The sequence below is a fragment of the Manis javanica genome, chromosome 13 (assembly GCF_040802235.1).
Source record: "Manis javanica isolate MJ-LG chromosome 13, MJ_LKY, whole genome shotgun sequence".
Taxonomy (NCBI): domain Eukaryota; kingdom Metazoa; phylum Chordata; class Mammalia; order Pholidota; family Manidae; genus Manis; species Manis javanica.
Genome location: NC_133168.1, coordinates 86,266,839 through 86,285,722, shown reverse-complemented (window position 1 = coordinate 86,285,722; position 18,884 = coordinate 86,266,839). Strand labels below are relative to the sequence as shown.

At 56.2% G+C, this 18,884-nt stretch overlaps 2 protein-coding genes across 13 annotated transcripts; one reads left to right on the top strand and one right to left on the bottom strand.

The window, feature by feature from the left end:
• The first annotated feature begins 1,208 nt into the window (after nucleotides 1-1,208).
• HOOK2 (hook microtubule tethering protein 2) lies at nucleotides 1,209-11,036 on the top strand. Of its 7 annotated transcripts, none has more exons than XM_017664558.3 (22): nucleotides 1,209-1,367; nucleotides 1,875-1,960; nucleotides 2,029-2,101; nucleotides 2,974-3,024; nucleotides 3,106-3,238; nucleotides 3,331-3,398; nucleotides 3,751-3,813; nucleotides 4,069-4,149; nucleotides 4,246-4,406; nucleotides 4,484-4,624; nucleotides 5,618-5,819; nucleotides 6,063-6,173; nucleotides 6,281-6,368; nucleotides 6,661-6,730; nucleotides 7,384-7,521; nucleotides 7,623-7,710; nucleotides 7,909-7,943; nucleotides 9,760-9,842; nucleotides 9,926-10,026; nucleotides 10,249-10,359; nucleotides 10,428-10,499; nucleotides 10,583-11,036. In XM_017664558.3, exons 1-22 carry the CDS (start codon nucleotides 1,323-1,325, stop codon nucleotides 10,730-10,732), a joined length of 2,151 nt encoding a protein of 716 aa, XP_017520047.2. In that variant the 5' UTR covers nucleotides 1,209-1,322; the 3' UTR covers nucleotides 10,733-11,036. The 7 variants fall into 7 exon arrangements, with proteins under 7 accessions (XP_017520047.2, XP_017520046.2, XP_073076119.1 ...); XM_017664557.3 differs by having other exon boundaries at nucleotides 9,923-10,026; XM_073220018.1 differs by having other exon boundaries at nucleotides 1,228-1,367; nucleotides 1,875-1,946; nucleotides 9,923-10,026.
• Nucleotides 11,037-11,288: 252 nt separating this feature from the next.
• Nucleotides 11,289-17,180, bottom strand: BEST2 (bestrophin 2). 6 transcript variants are annotated; one of them, XR_012124400.1, is made up of 12 exons: nucleotides 17,005-17,149; nucleotides 16,275-16,523; nucleotides 16,065-16,159; nucleotides 15,112-15,345; nucleotides 14,866-15,020; nucleotides 14,491-14,568; nucleotides 14,191-14,343; nucleotides 14,031-14,111; nucleotides 13,688-13,842; nucleotides 12,194-13,210; nucleotides 11,703-11,766; nucleotides 11,289-11,564 (listed from the first exon to the last, which is right to left on the bottom strand). XR_012124400.1 is itself a non-coding variant. In XM_037022589.2 (10 exons), exons 2-10 carry the CDS (start codon nucleotides 16,424-16,426, stop codon nucleotides 12,799-12,801), a joined length of 1,515 nt encoding a protein of 504 aa, XP_036878484.1. In that variant the 5' UTR covers nucleotides 16,427-16,523; nucleotides 17,106-17,180; the 3' UTR covers nucleotides 11,289-12,798. The 6 variants fall into 6 exon arrangements, 3 of the variants coding, with proteins under 3 accessions (XP_036878484.1, XP_017520051.1, XP_073076131.1); XR_012124399.1 differs by having other exon boundaries at nucleotides 11,703-13,210; XR_012124398.1 differs by having other exon boundaries at nucleotides 11,289-11,766.
• Between the last annotated feature and the right edge of the window lie 1,704 nt (nucleotides 17,181-18,884).

The following is an 18,884-nucleotide window of genomic DNA, read 5'->3' as shown; positions in this document are numbered from 1 at the left end:
GTGCGTGCGGCTGCGCATCTGAGTGGACTGTAACTGGGTGTCTGGTGGTAGAGTGACTGTGTTCGTGCGACGGCGTTGGGGTTGCGGTCATCTTGCCCAACCAGCTCTGGGGCAGGGTCGCTGGAGCCAGACTGGGCTGGAAGGAAGAGGACCCCTCCCCTCAGAACTAGACCCACCCCCAAAGCAGAGCCCGCCTCTCCCTCCGGGTACAGCTAATAACCTCTAATTACCGCTCATTACCTCACCCACCCCGCGGGGGAGGGGCTGCCGGGGACTCAGGCGCCAAAGGGCGCGGCTGGAGGCCTTACCTCCTCCTCTTGAGCGGGGTCCACCTAGAACCTCTTTTTCCTCGCCTTCGAACCAGGAATTAAAACAGCACTTGCCACCTAGGGTCTCTGGGAGATTTCAACCCCCTATATATTTCAATCGTTTAGCACGGGGACTGCATACTGTAGGCACTCAATAAACGGGGACTGCGATTTTATTGCTAACTACTATTGTTATTACTTTCCTTTGTGAACCCCCTCCACCGACAAGGCGGCGTCTCTCTCTTTCGGAGTGGGCACATTTTCCTCCAGGGCCTCGCGTTCCTGCGGTCTGCGCGACCCCTGGTGGGCCGCGAGGTCCAGGGTGGCCTGGTCTTTGGTTCTAAGGCCAGAGGATTCCAGCGCGCAGCTCGGAGAGGCCCAGTGAAGGCGCATGCACGCTTGGGCAAGTGAGTCTGTCCTTTACCCAGGACATGTGTCTGACCTATCCTGCCCTCGACCTAGGGCCATACCTGCGAACTCTTCGTTTATCCCTGGGCCAAGACTCCTAAATCACCTCCACCGGGAAGACCCCTTTAGGGCTCTCCTTCCAAGTCCACAGAATGTGTGTGGCCTGACCCTCCCCCGCGCAGATAAAAGCTCCGATCAAAGTGTTTATGCAGCAGGATTTCTTCAGCTGAAGGGAAAGGTCATGAACGAGCGTGTATAACAGGCTGCAATGGCTCCGCCTCAGATATTGAAGAATGATCTTGAGGTCTCCGCTACCCCAAAAGGACCAAGGAGAAGGGGTGGCAGGGATGCGCAAGGCTGGCTCAGACTGACCCCTAGCGGCAGGGCGGTCGCGCGAATGCTGCCCGGGTCCAAGATGGCGGGCCTGGAGGCCTGAGCCGCCGCCGGGAGATCACGTGTATGGGGCGGGGCCTGCGCCTAGGGGGCGGGGCGGGGCGGCGCTCTAGGCCGAGCGGGAGGTCGGGGCTGAGGGCGCTCGCTGGTGGTGAATCTGCAGGCGGCTGCGGTGGCGGGGCACCGCGGCCGGGTCGAATCCCATTGGGAGCCATGAGTGTGGACAAGGCTGAGCTGTGCGGGTCTCTGCTCACCTGGGTAGGTCTGGGGTGGGGCCAGGGTCAGGTGTGCGCCCGCTCTTTTCTCCCGGGAGCCCCGGCCTTGGCTCTGTCCACTCCTTCGTCCTGGGGCTGGGAGGAGGAAGGGTCGTCTGCTTGAGGGGCCGTTGGACTCTGGCCTGAGCACCTCGCCCCCGTCGCGTGGCAGGTCTGCGTGGAAAGAACAGGTGAGGCCCCGCCCCGTCGTGGCTGGGTCACGTGGGGCAAGGGCACAGGTGAGCTGGCCTGGTCATGTGGAGACCAGGTGACTCGTGGTTCAGCCCGGACCTGGTCGCACTGGGTTTATCGGGCAGAGGTGAAGTGAGGCCACGCCCCCCTCTGTTTCCAGGTGAGCAGAGGCCACTCCCGCGGAGCTGGTGTGCTGGAGCATCAGGCCAGCCCCTGCCCGCCGTGAGAGGTTCCTGCTGATCAAGAAAGTGTGCAAAAGGGGAGTGGTTCGTTTCTTACAGGCGCTGACTCTGCGCGTTGGCCTTTCCTCTCCCCCCAGCTGCAGACATTCCACGTCCCGCCACCCTGTACCAGTCCCCAGGACCTGAGCAGTGGCCTCGCCATAGCCTATGTGCTTAACCAGATGTGAGTGGGGCTGAGGGAAGGGTCCCGAAAGGGTTCCCCAGCAGCTCATCCCACCTTCTTGCCCCCAGAGACCCTTCCTGGTTCAACGAGGCGTGGCTCCAGGGCATCTCAGACGACCCAGGTCCCAACTGGAGGCTGAAGGTGATAGGTGGATTCATGACTGGGGGACGGACTGGTGAAGAGATGATCAGGGAAGGGTTAGCTAGACACATCTCCTGTGTGATGGACAGACAGACCTGGCCAGGAAGAGGTGATGAGCCAATTAGTTCTTTTATTATTCGCTCAGGGAAGCCTGGGTGTGCAGCAAGGAATAACACAAAAGGCAATATACATAAACACAAACCCTCACTTCCAGTAACAGTAAGTCCTGCGAAAACAATAAAAACTGGGCCATGAGAGAGAGCAACTGGAAGTGGGTGGGTGGTTAGTCAGGTTGGCTGATCTCCATGTTAGATTTGGAGGAACCGTATTCCACACACAGGGAACAGCAAATGCAAAGGCCCTGAGTTGGGAATAAACTAGCTGTGATTGGCAAATGGCAGGGAGGCAGGAATGGTAGATGAGGTCATCAGGGGCCTGGCAGGCCAGGACAGGGAGGTGGATTCTATTTTAAGTGATGTGCAAAGTCAAGGAAGGGTTTTAGCAGAGGAATGATAGGACTTGGCTTGGGCTTTGAAAAGCTCCCTCTGGTGTTTGGGGAGGAAGGAAGGTAGTCAGCAAGAGGGGAAGCTGAGACAGGAAGGGCAGGTGCAGTAATCCAGGTCAGAGATGAGAGTGGCTGGGATCCAAGGGTATGGGGTAGGTAGTAAAAAGTGGATACTGGGGGCATGTGAACAAAATAGGGTGTTGGACAAGAAGGGCAGGCAACCAGACAGGTCACCCTTAGGAGAGGGGACATTTGGGCAGAGAAACAAACAGGATGAGGTGACAAAGGATTGGGAAATGAGGTAGACAGATTCAGGGCCCCTTCTGGGGGGCTCTGGGACCCTGGATAACTCCTTGCCCCTCTTCAGGTCAGTAACTTGAAGAAAATCTTACAGAGCCTGATGGAGTATTCCCAGGATGTGAGTAACTGATTGGATTTAGGGGGTTGGGTTCAGAGAAGGGGGTGTCTTTGAGCCCTTAATACTGCCCCCCATTCTCAGGTCCTGGGGCATCCCATTTTGGAGCAACACCTTCCAGATGTGAACCTCATTGGCGAGTTCTCAGACCCAGAAGAGCTTGGCAAGCTCCTTCAGCTGGTGCTAGACTGTGCCATCAGTTGTGAGAAAAAGCAGGGTAGGGGATGTTGGGGGGTCCCCAGGGGAAGACCCAAGGACATCCTCCTCACCCATCAGCCATGTCTCAGTCTCCCCCATGTTGATCCCCAGAGCACATCCAGAGAATCATGACGCTGGAAGAATCAGTTCAGCATGTGGTGATGAAAGCCATCCAGGAGGTAGGTGGAGGCGCCGGTGTAGCAAGGAGCCTCAGGGGAGGGAACATCTCTAGAACAGAGGTAACGGGCATAGGCTCTATCTGGTTAAGAGCTGGGTTCTGCCAGGAGCTCAGCTGGCCAGATTACCCTGTCTCATGTGTCTGCTAGCTCTTCCTGGCTCTAAGTCTCAATCTAACATGCTCAAAGGACCTTGCCTCTCTGGGTGCTGGACACATGGCAGGACAGCTTCAGCAGGGGTTTTTGGGGAGAATTGGCTTTGGGGGTAGGAGAAAGGAGAGGTTCTCAGGCTGGATCATGGAAGCCTGGAAGGCCTCCCTCAGCTCATCTCATTGTGCTCCCACATCCCCTTCAGCTGATGACCAAAGACACTCCTGACTCCTTGTCACTGGAGACATACGGGAACTTTGATAACCAGGTAAGGGGTGGGAACCTTGTTTCTCACCCCATTACTGATTCCCTGGGCTGTGTAAGGGGGTGGGGCTTGTCTGTAAGCCTTTAAGGTCCCCAGGATCCCTGTGTTACCTTTCTTCTCGTCCTCTGGGGTTCCAGCCCTCTCTTCTAACATCCTGAGGGTTTCCTGGCCCCCTCCTGTCTGTCCTTAGAGATCCCAGCATCCCTTCCCCCAGTCTTCCTCTGGGATCCCTGAGTTCTTTGCCCTCCCCCCCATCAGTCCCGCAGGTACTACTTCCTAAGTGAAGAGGCTGATGAGGGGGATGAGCTGCGGCAGCGCTGTCTGGACCTGGAGCGGCAGGTGGGGCCAGGGTGGTGGGACCAGGGGTGCTCCCAGGGCAGGGTTGTCTGCACAGCCCCCTGCAAGCTGCAGCTCATCCGTGCTGCCTGCCTGCAGCTGGTGCTCTTGTCAGAGGAGAAGCAGAGCCTGGCACAGGAGAATGTGGCACTGCGGCAGCAGGTGGGCCAGCCTGAGGGTGAGGGTGCCCCCGGCCTCACAGCCAAGAAGCTGCTGCTGTTGCAATCCCAGCTGGAGCAGCTGCAGGAAGAGAACTTCAGGTGCGCTCAGCTCCAGAGAGGGCCATGGGATGACGTGGCACAGCCCCCTCACGGGCGCTTCCTTCCCCACCCGCCAGGCTGGAGAGTGGCAGGGAGGATGAGCATGTGCGCTGTGCTGAGCTGGAGCGGGAGGTCACCGAGCTGCAGCAGCGGAACCAGGAGCTAACCAGCCTGGCCCAGGAGGCTCAGGCCCTGAAGGATGAGATGGATGAGTTGCGGTGAGTGGTGGGTCCCTGGGTCCCCATCACACACCCGCATTGCTAGAGTGCCCCTCTGATGCCATAGTACCTCTGCAACCCCCAGTGCCCAGAAGACCCTCATAATGTCCCCTAGACTCTGCAGTGCCATCCTGAAACCCTCTGCACTATCCTAGACTCCACCATGTTCCCTGAACACCACTGAGCCTCCTGGATCCAAGGTGTCCATGGGACCCCACAGTATCCCTCTGTTAACGACACTGTAGTCCTGAGACTTTAGAGCATCCTTGTAGCCCCAGCAAGCCCAGGCCCTCCACAGTGCTCCCCAGACCCTACTATACCATTCTGAGTCTCATCATGCCCTAGGATCCCATGGTGCCCTCCAAGACCCCACAATGTAATAGCGCCCCCCTTCTCTACCCCTGTGACACCTTTGTGCCCCCTAGGACACGAGTTTACCATTTTATGACTCCCCAGCACCTTGTGACCCCAAAGCACAGAGGGGGCCCCACAGCACCCACCCTTCAACCTCACTGTAACCTTAAAGGGCACCCTGTGGCCACATGGCACCCCTGTAATGTTAGTGTCCAGGGAGCCTCTGTTTTACCTTTAAGGACCCCGTAGTGTTCTCTCTGCCCCAAAGCTCCCCAAGACCCTTCCATGGGCCCTGCACCCACAGTTCCTTCAAACCCACAGCCAACTCCCCACCCCAAAGTGTCCCTGAGGGCTTCTCCCTTGTAACCCCCCCGTTATTCTCTGTCCCCATAATTTCATCCTCAAGGATCCTTGATTGTGACTCTAGGCTAACCATTGATGCTTAGGACTCCCTTTATGCCCCATAATGAACTGCAACATCAGGTCCCAGCTGATCCCAGACCCTCATAATCTACCACCTTGAACCTAGTCACCCCCAGGCTGACAAGACACCTTCCCCTACCTGAGAGCCTTACATGCTTCCAAGCTGAACCCTGACTGCACTCTTGGTCCCCTTTCCCCAATTTCCCCCTCTCCCAGGCAGTCCTCTGAACGCGCGGGGCAGCTGGAGGCCACGCTGAACAGCTGCAGGCTCCGCTTGGGCGAGCTGAGGGAGCTGCGGCGGCAGGTGCGGCAGTTGGAGGAGTGCAACGCTGGCCACGCCGAGCGCACGCGGCAGCTGGAGGACGAGTTGCGCCGGGCTGGCTCCCTGCGCGCCCAGCTGGAGGCGCAGCGGAGGCAGGTGCGCGCTGGGCAAAGCCTGGAGAACTTGGCGCTGGGAATGAGGCCAGCACACGCGCCCCTCGTGTGGTGCTAAGGCGCTCCACGTAGGCCACCTTGAGCTTTAGGCCAGCTCCGGTTTTGATTTGCAATACCCACCCCTCCAAGCTACTCGTTGGTCTTTCTGGTCCTGCTCCTTCACTTTTTCTTCAGTCCCTGCCTCTCCTTTCCAGCCCTGCAGTCTTCACCCCTTGCCTCCATTCAGGTTCAGGAACTGCAGGGCCAGTGGCAGGAGGAGGCCATGAAGGCAGAGAAATGGCTTTTTGAGTGTCGCAATCTGGAGGAAAAGTTCGAGTCGGTGACAAAGGAGAAGGAGGTGAGGCTGAGGTCCCACCGCTCAAGCCCCACCCTGTCCATCAAGGCACAGCCTTTCCTCAGGAGGCCGATCCTGCCTCAAGTGGCCTCTTGCACCTGTCTCTCCAGCGGCTGTTGGCAGAGCGGGACTCCCTGCGAGAGGCCAATGACGAGTTGCGTTGCACCCAGCTGCAGCCGCGGGGGCTGACCCAGGCCGGTGAGCTGCGGACCTGCCCTAGGGCCTGAAGAGGGGTGGCCCAGGGCAGATAGAAGTCCCAGGGCTTGTCTAGGCCACACTGATGGAAGGCTAAGTGGGGGCTGTCCTCCTGAACTCATGGTGGGGCAAAGCCAACTCACTCCCTGTCAAGCCAGGGCTGGGGTTTTTGTCCAGCCTGGCCTTTGACAAAACTTGAGCCAAACCTGGCCTTTGGCAAGACCTTGGAAAGAGGACCCTACAGATGGGGTTGAGAGCTCCAGAGCCACCTGAAAACTTTTCTCACATTCTCCAGACCCCTCATTGGATCCTACCTCACCTGCTGTGGAAAACTTAGCAGCCGAGATCCTACCTGCAGAGCTCAGGTACCCTGGAGTCACTAAGAGTTTTGGCTCCACCCAGGCCTGCCAGTTACCCATTCTCAGCCCCTCTCCGGTGTAGGCATCTGCAGCTACCCTGGCCTGCCCTTCCAGGTTCCCAAGTCCTAGCTGGGCTTCTCTTCCATTTCTGCCCGTAGCCGGCGGGGATCTAGCCTCATTGGTGGCTAGCATCTCCAGCATCCATCCACCCTTAGTGCGTAAATTACATCCAGCCCACCTGGCTCCACTCACCAGGCAAAAACCCCATGCCTTACCCATGCCCACGTCAGGCCCTGCCCCACAGACCACAGTCCTCTCCTCAGGGTAGCGCGTGCTAGGCTCAGTGCCCGGTACCCTGCTCAGGTGAATACCGCCCCCCCAGCTCCTCCCATTCCTCTGGCTTGTTTTCTAGCAGCCGTATACCCAGGGTTCTAACCAGCTTCTAACCAGCTTCTGTGGCCCCGCCCTTACCTGGCTCCACCCCTAGGCTTTGCTCATAGCTCCGCCCACCCATACCTAGGTCCGGTCCCCAGTACTAATCCTATCCCTGGGTCTGGCTGCGCACTTCCCCTGGGTTCCATCCTTCTCCTACCCACGTCCTCCCAGTCTCCCTGCCGGAGCCCCATTCCTAGCCCAGCTCCCTCCTCCCCGGTCGGCAGGGAGACGCTCCTGCGGCTTCAGCTGGAGAACAAGCACTTGTGCCAGAAGGAGGCGGCCGACCGGGAACGGCAGGAGGAGCTGCAGCGCCACCTGGAGGAGGCTAACCGCGCGCGCCACGCGCTTGAGACACAGCACCGGTGAGGGGAAGATCCACCCGGCGGAGATGAAGGGGGGCCCTGCGCTCGTGGAGCGGGGGCCGAGGGCAGTCACAGTCTCTGAGCGGCCCCCACTCCTGTAGGCTGAACCAGCAGCAGCTGTCGGAGCTGCGGGCCCAGGTGGAGGACCTGCAGAAGGCCCTGCAGGAGCAGGGGGGCAAGACTGAGGACGTGAGTGCCCACCTCCTCCCCGCCTGGTTCTCCCTCGTGACCCCCAGTAACTCTCCTCTCTCTTCCCCCTGCTGCCCGATGCTCCGTGCAGTCCATTGTAAGTATCGTGGACCCAGGGTGGCATTTCCTACTGTCACCCCGGTAAGGGTTTGGAACCTTTGGACTCCCCACTGACCCAGTGCTGCTTCTCTTCCGCAGTCCACCCTGCTGAAGAGGAAGCTGGAGGAACATCTGTGAGTCCCAGAGGGAGAGCACTCCTGGAGGGGGGAAAGACGGGGGCAAAGGCTTGGGGTTGGATTTGGTGTTAATGGGGAGTTACCTAGGAGCACAGCAGGTCCACTGAAGCACAGACCAAATGCTTGCTTAGATCAAGTGGGGTCTTATAGGCCAAGGAAAAGAGCCAGGGACTTTTGGGGTAACAGTGGGGAGCACGGAGGGAATTTCAGCAAGTACTGTGACAGAGTGATAGTCGCCTTTTCCCTTTTACATTGTTAAACTATTTTAAATAGCTATTACATTTACAATTAAAAAAACCAAAATATATACCAGATTATACAGAGAGGAGTGTACCTCTCAATCCCCCTTTGGCCCAGTTTCCACCTCAGCCCTACTTCTATTAGTTTATTGTGGTAATCTTTCCAGAGGTTTTTAAGCAAATGAATATGAGTATAGATTTTTATTCTCATTCCTTATTTACACAAAATGTAGCATAATATGTGCTAGTCAGTACTTTGGTCCTTCTACAAGATGTCTAGGAAATTTCTCCATGTGAATTAAAAAAGGGAGTCATTATTTTTTATATATATAGCAGCCTTTGTTATCTGGGGTGCCATGGGGAAATTAGGTCTAATAGAAAATTACTTGAGTGACTTTGCTCAGTTCTGCCAAGGATGGACTGTAGCTAATGCCAACCCAGAGCACAGAAAAAGTTACTTCTTTACAGAAGATGGAGACATGGAGGCATTAGGGCTTAATTCTGCAGAATACTGATACAGAAGGGCTGGCCTAAAGCATTTTATGTGAATATCATGTATTTAGCTCATTCTTTCTAGGTATTTGCAACCAAACCAAACTTTGTGTAGACATCATTTTACTTGTGTGCAAATGCAGGCATACTTTGTTTTATTGTGATTTGCTTTATTACACTTCGGAGATACTATGTTTTACATATTGAAGGTTTGTGGCAGCCTTGTGCCTAGCAAGTCCACATAGGTACCATCTTTCTAGCAGTATTTGCTCACTTAAGGTCTCTGTGTCACATTTTGATAATCTTGCAGTATTCCAAACTTTTTCATTATTACTGCACTTGTTATGGTGATCTGTGATCAGTGATTATGACTTACTGAAGCTCAGATGATGGATAGCGTTTATTAGCAGTAAAGTATTTTTAAGTTAAGATTTTTTAAGACACAATGCTATTGCATACTTAATAGATGACGGTATGGTGTAAATATAAATTTTATATGCACTGGGAAACCAAAAACATCATCTGACTCACTTTATTGTGATATGCACTTTATTCTGGTGTTCTGGAGTCAAACAGACTTGCAGTATCTCCAAAGTGCGCATGTATATCTCAGAAGTGGAATTGGTGATTCAGAGGGCACATGCCTTAATTTTCATAGACATAGCCAAGGATTCGCTGGTAGATGTTATACCACATTCCACGTCCAACACACAATAATATTCTTACCTATAGAGAATATTATCAGATCTCTGGGGTTTGGCCACAGATAGCAGAACTGAATTTTAGTTTGCATTTTTGTTATGAGAGATTTGCATTCTAGGAAGATCCCTGGCTGCTGGGTAGAGAATGGGACTGAGGGATTGAGGGTAGAAGAAGCTGGAAAGGGATGGTCATGGCTGTACCACTGCCTGTAGAATGGGGAGAAGTGGAGGGTTGTGGGGCTAGTCCAGGGGGCACCAGACTAGGGACTGGTCCAGGGGGGTTGTGGCACTTCTGGCCAGCTGGGAAGGCTGTGGCTACCCTGAGAGGAAGGAGAAGTGGGCCCAGAGTTCAGCCTGCTGCTGCCCATCCCCTGTCCGCAGGCAAAAGCTGCATGAGGCAGACCTGGAGCTGCAGCGGAAACGGGAATATATTGAGGAGCTGGAGCCACCTGCTGATAGCAGCAGTGAGTAGAACTCAGCCGCCAGCCAAGTTGGGGGAGCCGTGAGCCTGGTGTGGAGCTGAGGGGCCACCTTGTTCCCCCAGCAGCCCGTCGAATTGAGGAGCTGCAGCATAGCCTTCAGAAGAAGGATGCAGACTTGCGGGCCATGGAAGAGCGGTATCGCCGCTATGTGGACAAGGCACGCACGGTGAGGACATTGCTGCCCCACAGGCCTCCTGCTGAGGCCACTGCCTGCATTGGTTCATGCCTCTGCCAGTTTGCACCTCTGCTCTCCAGTCCTGCACCTGTCATGCCCTTCATATCATAGACTTCTACACGCTGCCAGAAGCTGTCAGACTACATGCAGCTCGATGTGTCCGATGTCCTGTGAAGCCAAGGTCACCCTGGCTGTGTCCTTTCTAACCCCAAGGTCATACAGACCCTGGAACCCAAGCAGCGGCCACCTGGAGGGGCACCCCCAGAACTCCATTCCCTGAGGACACAGCTCCGGGAGCGGGACGTTCGCATCCGGCACTTGGAGGTGGGTGTCCTCATCCCTCCTGGCTGCCCCCAGCATATCCAGGCCTGTGACTATTACCTCTTCTGCAGATGGACTTTGAGAAGAGTCGGAATCAGCGGGAGCAGGAAGAAAAGCTACTCATCAGTGCCTGGTATAATATGGTGAGTGTATGTTAGCCGTGGTTAGAGTATTTTGGGTGCGGTAGGCTCACCTGACCCCTACTGTACCCCCTCCCTCCCTCCAGGGTATGGCTCTGCAGCAGCGAGCTGGTGAAGAATGGGCACCCGCCCATGCCCAGTCATTCCTGGCACAGCAGCGGCTTGCCACTAATGCTCGCCGTGGACCCCTGGGACGCCTAATGCCTCTGAACGTGCGCCCCACTGATAAGCACTGATGGACCTCAGAATCCTGCCCCCTGCCCAGCCAGTCAGGGCTTAATCCACCCTGGATTCTCCCAACTCACATGGGGCTGAACATCATGCCTTGGTCATGTGCTTGAGAACCTTGAGGTCATGACCTCTGTCCTTTACTCTCCCAGATTGGGCAAGAATGTAGGACTGAGATGGAGGAAGGTACGGGTCTGTTCTTTTTAGCAATGTGATTCTTAGCCTTGATTTTCTCCTTGGGGTTAATGAGCTGCCAGAGGAGAGAGTGATTTTATACTTGAAAGATTAAATAAAGACATTCAGTCTCCCCTGGCTGGACTCTGGGCACTGAGGGGAGAAAAGATGGGCCAAGGACTTAGACCCTTGTTTTTCACAAAGGCCTAGCTTGTGTTCTTTCTTACTAAAGTATGAGTGACTGACAGCATCCAGTGGGAGCTGAGTGAGAATCATGTTTGTATCTGTAACTGTGCATGTGTGGTAGTTTTTGAAGAAGCTTCAGTCAAAAACCCCAGCCTCATGGCACTATCAGTTCCAATGAAGGGAGACAAAATAATAAACAAAACGGATAAAACAAAAGTTTAATGTGAGCAGTGCTACAGAGGAAATTAAAGCAGACAAAAATTATGGGGACGCAGGAAGTGGATTTAGGAGGTGGTGATTTGTAATGAAAGAGGAAAGGAGGCCTCACCAAGGAAGTAACATCATTTAAGCAAAGACCTGGAAGAGGTGAGGGAGGGGCTTTGTAGAAGATATCTGAAGGAAGAGCCATCCAGGCAGAGGGAACAGCATGTGCAAAACCCCTGAGGTGAGACGTGATGAGTTAGAGGAACAACAAGGAGCCTGTGTGGGGAAGAGAAGAGTGGGAGGAAGCCAGGGTAGGGCTTTGCAGGTTACTTTAGCTTTTGTGGGGAGTATTTTAGCTTTTATTCAAAGTGAGATGGGAATCATTCAGGATTCTCACCAAAAGAGAGGCATTACCTGACAGATGTTCATAGGCTCCTTTTGGCTGCTGTAGGAACAGACTGGCGGGTAAGGACCAGAGCTGGGAGACCAGAGCAGAGGTCATTAGTCCAAGGTGGGTGGGTGGGTGACATATGGGGGCTTTGGCCTTGGTGGGGTCCTTGGTAGAATGGGAAATGATTGGATTCTGGATACAATGTGAAGCCTGAGCTGATGGGATTTGCTGATGGGTTGATGTGGAGGGAGTGAGAGACGAGTGGAAGATGACTCAAGTTTGGGCCGCAGTTTGGGTAGCAGATAGGGAGCTGGCTTGGGGGCACATTATGTTCAGATCCCCACATGGAGATGGCAAGCAGGCAGTTGGCTCTCTGGGTCTATAATCAGGGAGGGGATCCTGGTTGGATTTCTAAATTCAGGAATCATTAGCATGTGACTGAATTAAGACCTGGAGCACTGAAGGAGCATCTGAGAACACAAACTTGGGGTGGATGGGTCACTTGCAGACTCACACAGCAAGGCTGGCAGGAGGAAGCTGTGGCTCAGTGGCTGTGGCTGGTACCATAATGAAAGCAAAGCCATGGACACTGATGGAGCATTCCAGAGAGCAGAGTCCGGGAAGAAGCAGGCAGAGCCTCATCAAATAATCTGGAAGAATCTTCAATTTTTACTTGGCATAATGCCTGGCGGGAAGACTTGGGTTGATCAATTAGGCAAAAGCCACTAAGATTTTATTGGGCACCTGTATGTACCAAAGATTTTAAAACCCTCATTTCAACCTCTCAGCCTGGTGAGATAGGCACTCACATCTCCATTTTTTAAGAAAAGAGTAAAGGCAGGCATCCTGATAGAGGCCTCTGAGGCAGTAAGGGGTATGGAAGTAGAGCTGGTGATAAGGACTGGTTCAAAAAAGCCATAGGAGTCCTCCGCCCTTAGCCTAGTGCCGGTCCCAGGTGGCGCTCCAAACCCCTGTGCCCACATGAAGGCAGGGCCGCTAGCAGGATGCGGTCAATCCAGGGCAGGTGGAATCCATACTCGGCTGACGCGACCCAGACCGCTGCGTGCGTGCTGCGGGAGACTTGGTTCCCCGTCCCTGGGGATCCCGGGCCCGAAGATCTCAGGCTAGACTTTCTTCCTCCTCGCCGATGGGGCTGGGCAGCCAGGGTGGAGCCGGCCCCCGGAGCGCGGGCACCGGCACGATAGTGAAGGGCTCGGGGGCGGGCAGCTCAGGGCCGGCGCGGTATTCGAGTTCCGACTCTCGCAGGCCGGAGTCGAGCAGCGGGTCCCCGCAGCCGCACTCCGGGATCGCGCCGTCGGGGGCGCACGCGCACGCGCAGCTGACGGCCGTGGACGTCTCCGACACGCTGCTGTTCTTGCGGCGCAGCAGGGACAGCCGCCGGCCCAGCAGGCCCCCTGCGGCCATGCCCGCGCTCACAGGTAGGAGGCGCTGTAGGAAATCGCCATGCGCTTCGCCCAGCGGCCCGTCCAAGCCGTCCAGCCTCTGGAACTGCATGTCCTCCTTGGCCAACCTGCGGGACTCACAGTGGGTCAGTGCTGCGACCTCGCTCCTCTCCTTGATTGACACAGCTGGGACTCAGGCACTCTACTTTTCCTGGCTCCACCCACTTCTTTGTCTAACTTATCCCAAAAAGCCTTGACCCGTCATCAGAGAGCCTGGCCTTATGCTCTGGCTCTGCTCAAATTTAGGCCTAAAAGCCTCAGTTGTGACTCTGCTGCGTCTTCTTTGGTACCGCCCCTGGTCGCCAGTCCAATCCTCATAGACCTCAGCCCTTAGGTTGGCCCCCAATTGGTGGCCTGGTCGCAGACCTTAGCCCCACCTCTGCCCCTTGCCCCCATCCTAGTCCTCATAGACTATAGCTCTTGGCCCCGAATCTCTACAGTTAAAGCTCTTTGCCCTGTCCTGTTACAATAGCCTCCTTCAATTAAATACTCCCCGCAGACTTAAACACCGCCCCCAAGAGGCTCCGCCCACTCCGCTGGCTCACGTGATGTCGAACGTTGAGCCCTGGAAGGAGGGCTGCTGCATCTGGAAAGCTGTGGCCGCCGTGTAAGGGGCGCGAGCCTCGGCTGCGTCCCAGTACAGGTCCTTCTCCAGCATGGCCAGGTCGTCGTACATCTCATCCACGGCCAGCATTGACACCTGTGGGCGCGGACATGCGGGGCAGGGTGGGGGTGGCAAAGCGCGGGTAACCGGGAGGTGGGTGGTTAAGACTATGGTGAGCAAAAGAGAGAAAGATGGTTCGGGGTCAAGAGCTGGTCAAGTCTTGGCGGGGGTGGGGCCAGGGCTGCTTTGGGTGCCTGGGGATGGTCGCAACGCAGATGTCTCACCTGGAAGTTTCGGTCTATCAGAAAGTTGGTCTCAAAGTCATCGTCGTCCTCTCCGAAAGGGTTGATGAGCTGCTCGGCTACCTGAAGGGAGGAGGTAGGCGGAGCCCTGAGAACCCCTGCCCGCCTCATCCTCGGAGGCCGGGCCTCGGGCCCCACCCACCTTGAGCCAGCCGGCGTAGAAGAAGAATTGCAGCAGGGTGAAGATGGGCACGAACAGATCCAGGTTGTGGTCCTTGTAGCCCTGCGCCGGGTCCAGGAACTGGCGACCAATGAGGCAGGCCAGGAAGTAGCTGTACACCGCGATGGTCACCACCTGGGGGCGGGGCGGGTCGCCAGGTCAGGGTTCTCCCGACCTCAGCGGATCACGATGATGGGGTCCTAACTGGCCCGCAGTTTCCCCTTGAGGCCAGTGCGTCAGGACCTCCGACGTCAGATATAAATGGAGGCACCGCGTGGTTACCTGGGTGTAGACAAGGGGTACGCTGATCCAGTCGTAGTGAAAGAGCATTCCGCACTTGCCCCGAAACACAGTCAGCTCCTGGAGGTGGATACAGGTCATGAGGGGAGCTGAACTGTGAGCTCACAGATAGGGATGAAATGTGGGTACCTGGAATGGAGGTGAGTGTGTACTTCTGGGGGCTCCAGGGATAGGTGAATATACAGCTGGGATAGGGGCCCCATGCACCTAGAGATAAGCATGTATCTGGGGACCACTAGGTAAGGGTGTTTGGAATCTGCCTGGTGGGAGGTACGTGGCAGGTTGCTGTCTGGCACAACTCTAGTTGGGGTACAATTTCCTGGGTATTTTATATGCATGACCTCCTGGCAGTCCCACCTCCAGCAGCAGTTTAAGGGCGCTGTTGTCGCGGATGCGGCCCTCACGCCGGGCCTGTGCTGCCAAGTTGGAGAACCAGACGCAGGGCACCCAATACTTGTTGTAGGACGAGTTAAGGTTCTCGAATTTCTTGCGCTCCTCTCGGGTCATAAACCCTGAAGAAAAGAGAGGTGGGGGATTACTCGCTCCTTCCCTGCCTCGCCTCGCCCCCCCCCGCCCTCACCCTGTCTCTGGCCTAAGACTCACCGGCCTCCACCACGTGGTCTATGGTAGGGAAGCGCTTGAAGACCGCGGTGCTGACGGAGCGCAGGATGAGCACAGCCGAGAGCCCTGCGTAGCGCATGAGCGTACGCCGGTAGAGGCGGCCGCGCTCGTCGCGCCCGTGCACCGTGCCCGCCACCACGCACATGAGCGCATCGGGCAGGGGCATGCATAGGTACTGGTTCCACCAGCGGTGCACCACCAGGGTTACGTAGAAGCCTGCGGGAGAGACAGGAATGGGGGGCTCAGTAGGACACTAGGGCCAGGAACTTGGGGGCACAGGTTGTGGGAAAAGGTAACATAGGGTCTGCATCCAGGACACCGAGCAGGGTGGTCACTCTGACCACTTGGGGACACCTGGTCTTGGAACTTAGGGGGGTCCCAGCCCTGAGGTCAGAAAGGCAAGAGCAGGCTGGGTCACCCTGGCTATTTGGATGTCACCTGGGATGAGGGATTGAGACCCCAGTATGGAGGTGGAGACACAGGGTCCATGTTAAGGGCACAGAGGCAGGTTGTTTATGGTCACAAGGAGATTCTCACCTGGGAGTATGGGACCTGAAATGGGGTCAGGTGAAGTCACAGAGGACTAGGGGGCCAGTATTTGTCAGAAAAATGTCCCTCAGGCTAGACTGAGAGGCTGGACTTATATGGTGTCCCTGGGTCCAGGACGTGTGGGAGGCACTAGTAATCTCATGAAGACATTTGAGGGGATAAGCCTGTGGGTGACACAGGGCTCTCACGGGAGCATTGACCAGGTGACATCCAAGGTCTTCAGGAGAGAGAACACATCTGGCATGAAGGATATGGAAATGGGAGTCTGTGGGGGTTGGATTTGAGGAGGGGGCCCCAGAGGGGCAGGCATGGGGGTCTCCAAAAAGCATGGATGGAATGGGTTTCTCAGGATCAGAGGAACGGGGTTCTCAGAGGCCAGAACGCACCGAGCACAAAAGAGACGGGTATGAGGCTGGCGTACTGGTCACAGTAAATGACGAGCTTCTCAAAGTAGCGCTTCTGTCCTTCGGTCAGCATGAAGCTGCGAGGCAGGGTCCGCGGGGTCACGGGCGAGTCCTCCCACCATCACCAGCCGTAGATCTCTCTTCCCGCGGCCCCCTCCCTGCCCCTCCGACGCCCCTCCCCGGCTGCCTCACCGATAGGCGGCACTCAGCGCCATGTACAGCCCGAGGAAAAAGAGTAGCTCGCGCCACAGAAGTTTGTAGATGCTCCCGCGCCAGAGCAGCAGCAGCTGCGAGAAGCCGCCGAAGCGCGCGTTGGCCACGCGGTTGGTGTATGTGACTGTCATCGTGGCGCCCCGCCGTTGGGCCAGAGGAGATGGGCTGGACAGGACCCCGTCCTGCCGTCCAAGGAGTCGGGAGCCGGGCTGGAGGCTGCGAGCAGGACTGGAGAGATGTGGCGCCACTCACCCCGGTGTCCCCTCCCACACTGGGGCCACTTACTCGGTCTGTCCTTTGCCTTGGTTCCCATTTCCTCCCAGCCCTGCTCATTCCCACCCTAGCCCCTAGTCCTCCTCCCCAAGCCCATTGTCCTAAGCCACCCCCTTCCTCGTGCTCCTACGTCCCCCTCCCTCTCCCTCTGGCCCCCACCCCCCTCAGGCCACCTACATAGCTCCCAGTCTTGGCCCATTCTCTACCCCTGCACTCCTTTCTGAACCCTCCAAAGCTCTGTCCTCAAGTGCCCCCCCACCGACCCCCTCAGCTCCCATCCTCCAGGCCCCCTGCCCTCAGGCTGGCTTTTCGTCCCCACAGCTGCCTCCCAGGCTCCCTCCCTCAGGCTGACATGTTGTCCTGCACAGCTGCCCCAGCCTGTCTACCATCCACTTAATTGCCCTGGCTCTGCCCCTCCCCTTTCTGCTGGACCCACCTTGACTTTCCCTCTGTCCATTTTCCAGTCTTCCAGGCCCTTCACTCCCCACCCTGAGGACAATGATGGATTCCTGCCTCCATACCCAGGGCCCTTCTCACCTTACAGCGTGTGCAGGGACACCCGGGCACAGGGACAGAATGGGCGGATGGCTCCAGCAGTTGGGTGGGAGGGAGCTGGGGAGTGGGTGTGGGTGGCCCCTCCCTGGCCCGCCCCCCTCTGCTGCAGCCTCAGAACTTTGTTTGGAGAAGTCTTGCCACTTGTTAGCCAGGGCAGGGGGAGAAATCCTCCCTGTCCTCCCTTGCTCCTCCTCTGTCTCTCTCAATCAGTGACTGGCAGTTCCAAGGAATCTTGGACCTAGAGTTAGGGGAGGGGGCAGGGAGCGTCTCCTTCCCAGCCTGGGACACAGACACTGCTCACCTGTGGTCACATGCTGTCACACATAGACCCAGACCCAAATTCTGCCTCCCTCAGTGCAACACAGCCACAGTGACAGAGAGGGCAGTACACACTGTCACAAGGACTTCGAAAGTCACACAAGACACACCTAGCTCTATCCCCACTCCCAACATCCAGATATAAGGCAGATGGACACTAAGCTACTAGGTTCTCAGCTCCTGGGGGCCCACACAGCGCTCCAAACCACCACCCAGGAGCACATGAGCTGGGAGCAAGGGACCCTGCATTCTCTTGTGATCAGACCACGTAACAAAGACACGTGCAAGGTCACACAACCAGATCCCAGAACGCCTTTCCACACACAGCCACACAGTGTCACAGGGGCAGGTAGCCTGCATTCACTCCTAATCACTCCTGCACACACACACACTCGTGGTCACACACCAGATGCAGTAACATCAGCCTTCCATACAGAGGCACATGGTCCTGGAGTCAGAGCAGGGGCCTGCTGTCCCTGATATTCACCAGTGTTGCAAAGACACTCCATACAACAGTGACTCCTCCCCCAACAGTCCCACAGACTCTGAGGGTCACATCCTGATGGGGTCTCCACAGAATCTCTCCTGAAACTCATCTGCCCATCAATATAGCGCCTTCCCCAACAAGCCTTCACTTTGGGGCACATACTCCAACACTCTCAGCTTTGCCATGGACACACAAGCTTAGGGACCCAAAACCTTTTCCTCTCATTTGACTTGGGTGCAGGACAGATGTTTCCCCTTCATAGGCACACCTGCGAAGGTGGCATTCCCAGCCTAGCACAAATAGCATCCCTATCCCTGACCTCAAACATGTAGCCTGATGTGGTAAGGGTGGAGGCTTAAGGTTCCAGCCCCAAGAGGGGTACCCTGGGGTGTCCCTGAGCCCCTCAAGTCCTACCATGTGCTAGGAGTGCAGATGGCTCCTCAAAGCTCCGCCCTTAAGTCTTGCTGGGCCAGGACACTGTGTTCCCAACCTGGCAGTTGTCCGCCCCGCCCAGAGTAATTAGGAACTGGCCCAGGCTGGTCACCCTCGGCCGACCCTCCGCTGTCCAGCTGCTGGACAGCCCATAAAAAGGGGTGAGGGGATGGCACTGCTAGCTTTGGGTCCTGGGGAGGGGACAGGCTTTAAGTTATGGGCTCCATTTCTCACCAGAGGCCCCCACTCCCTAGGATGCATCCACACACTGCTGCTACTTCGTACCACCTGCTTGTGTCCCGTCCCCCAGCTCACGTGTTCCCAGACACTTCTGACTGCTGGACTCCTGCTGGGCTGGGGGCAGGCTGCCCGGGCTAGTTGACATGCTTAATAATTGTAACAGTGAGTAATAACAAACACTCCCTGGCAGTACATGCCTGATGCTGTTGCAAAAGCATTACTTATTTCATCTCATTGAAGCCTTACAAGCTGGCATGTTTAGTTGGTGCTTTTATTTCTCCTAT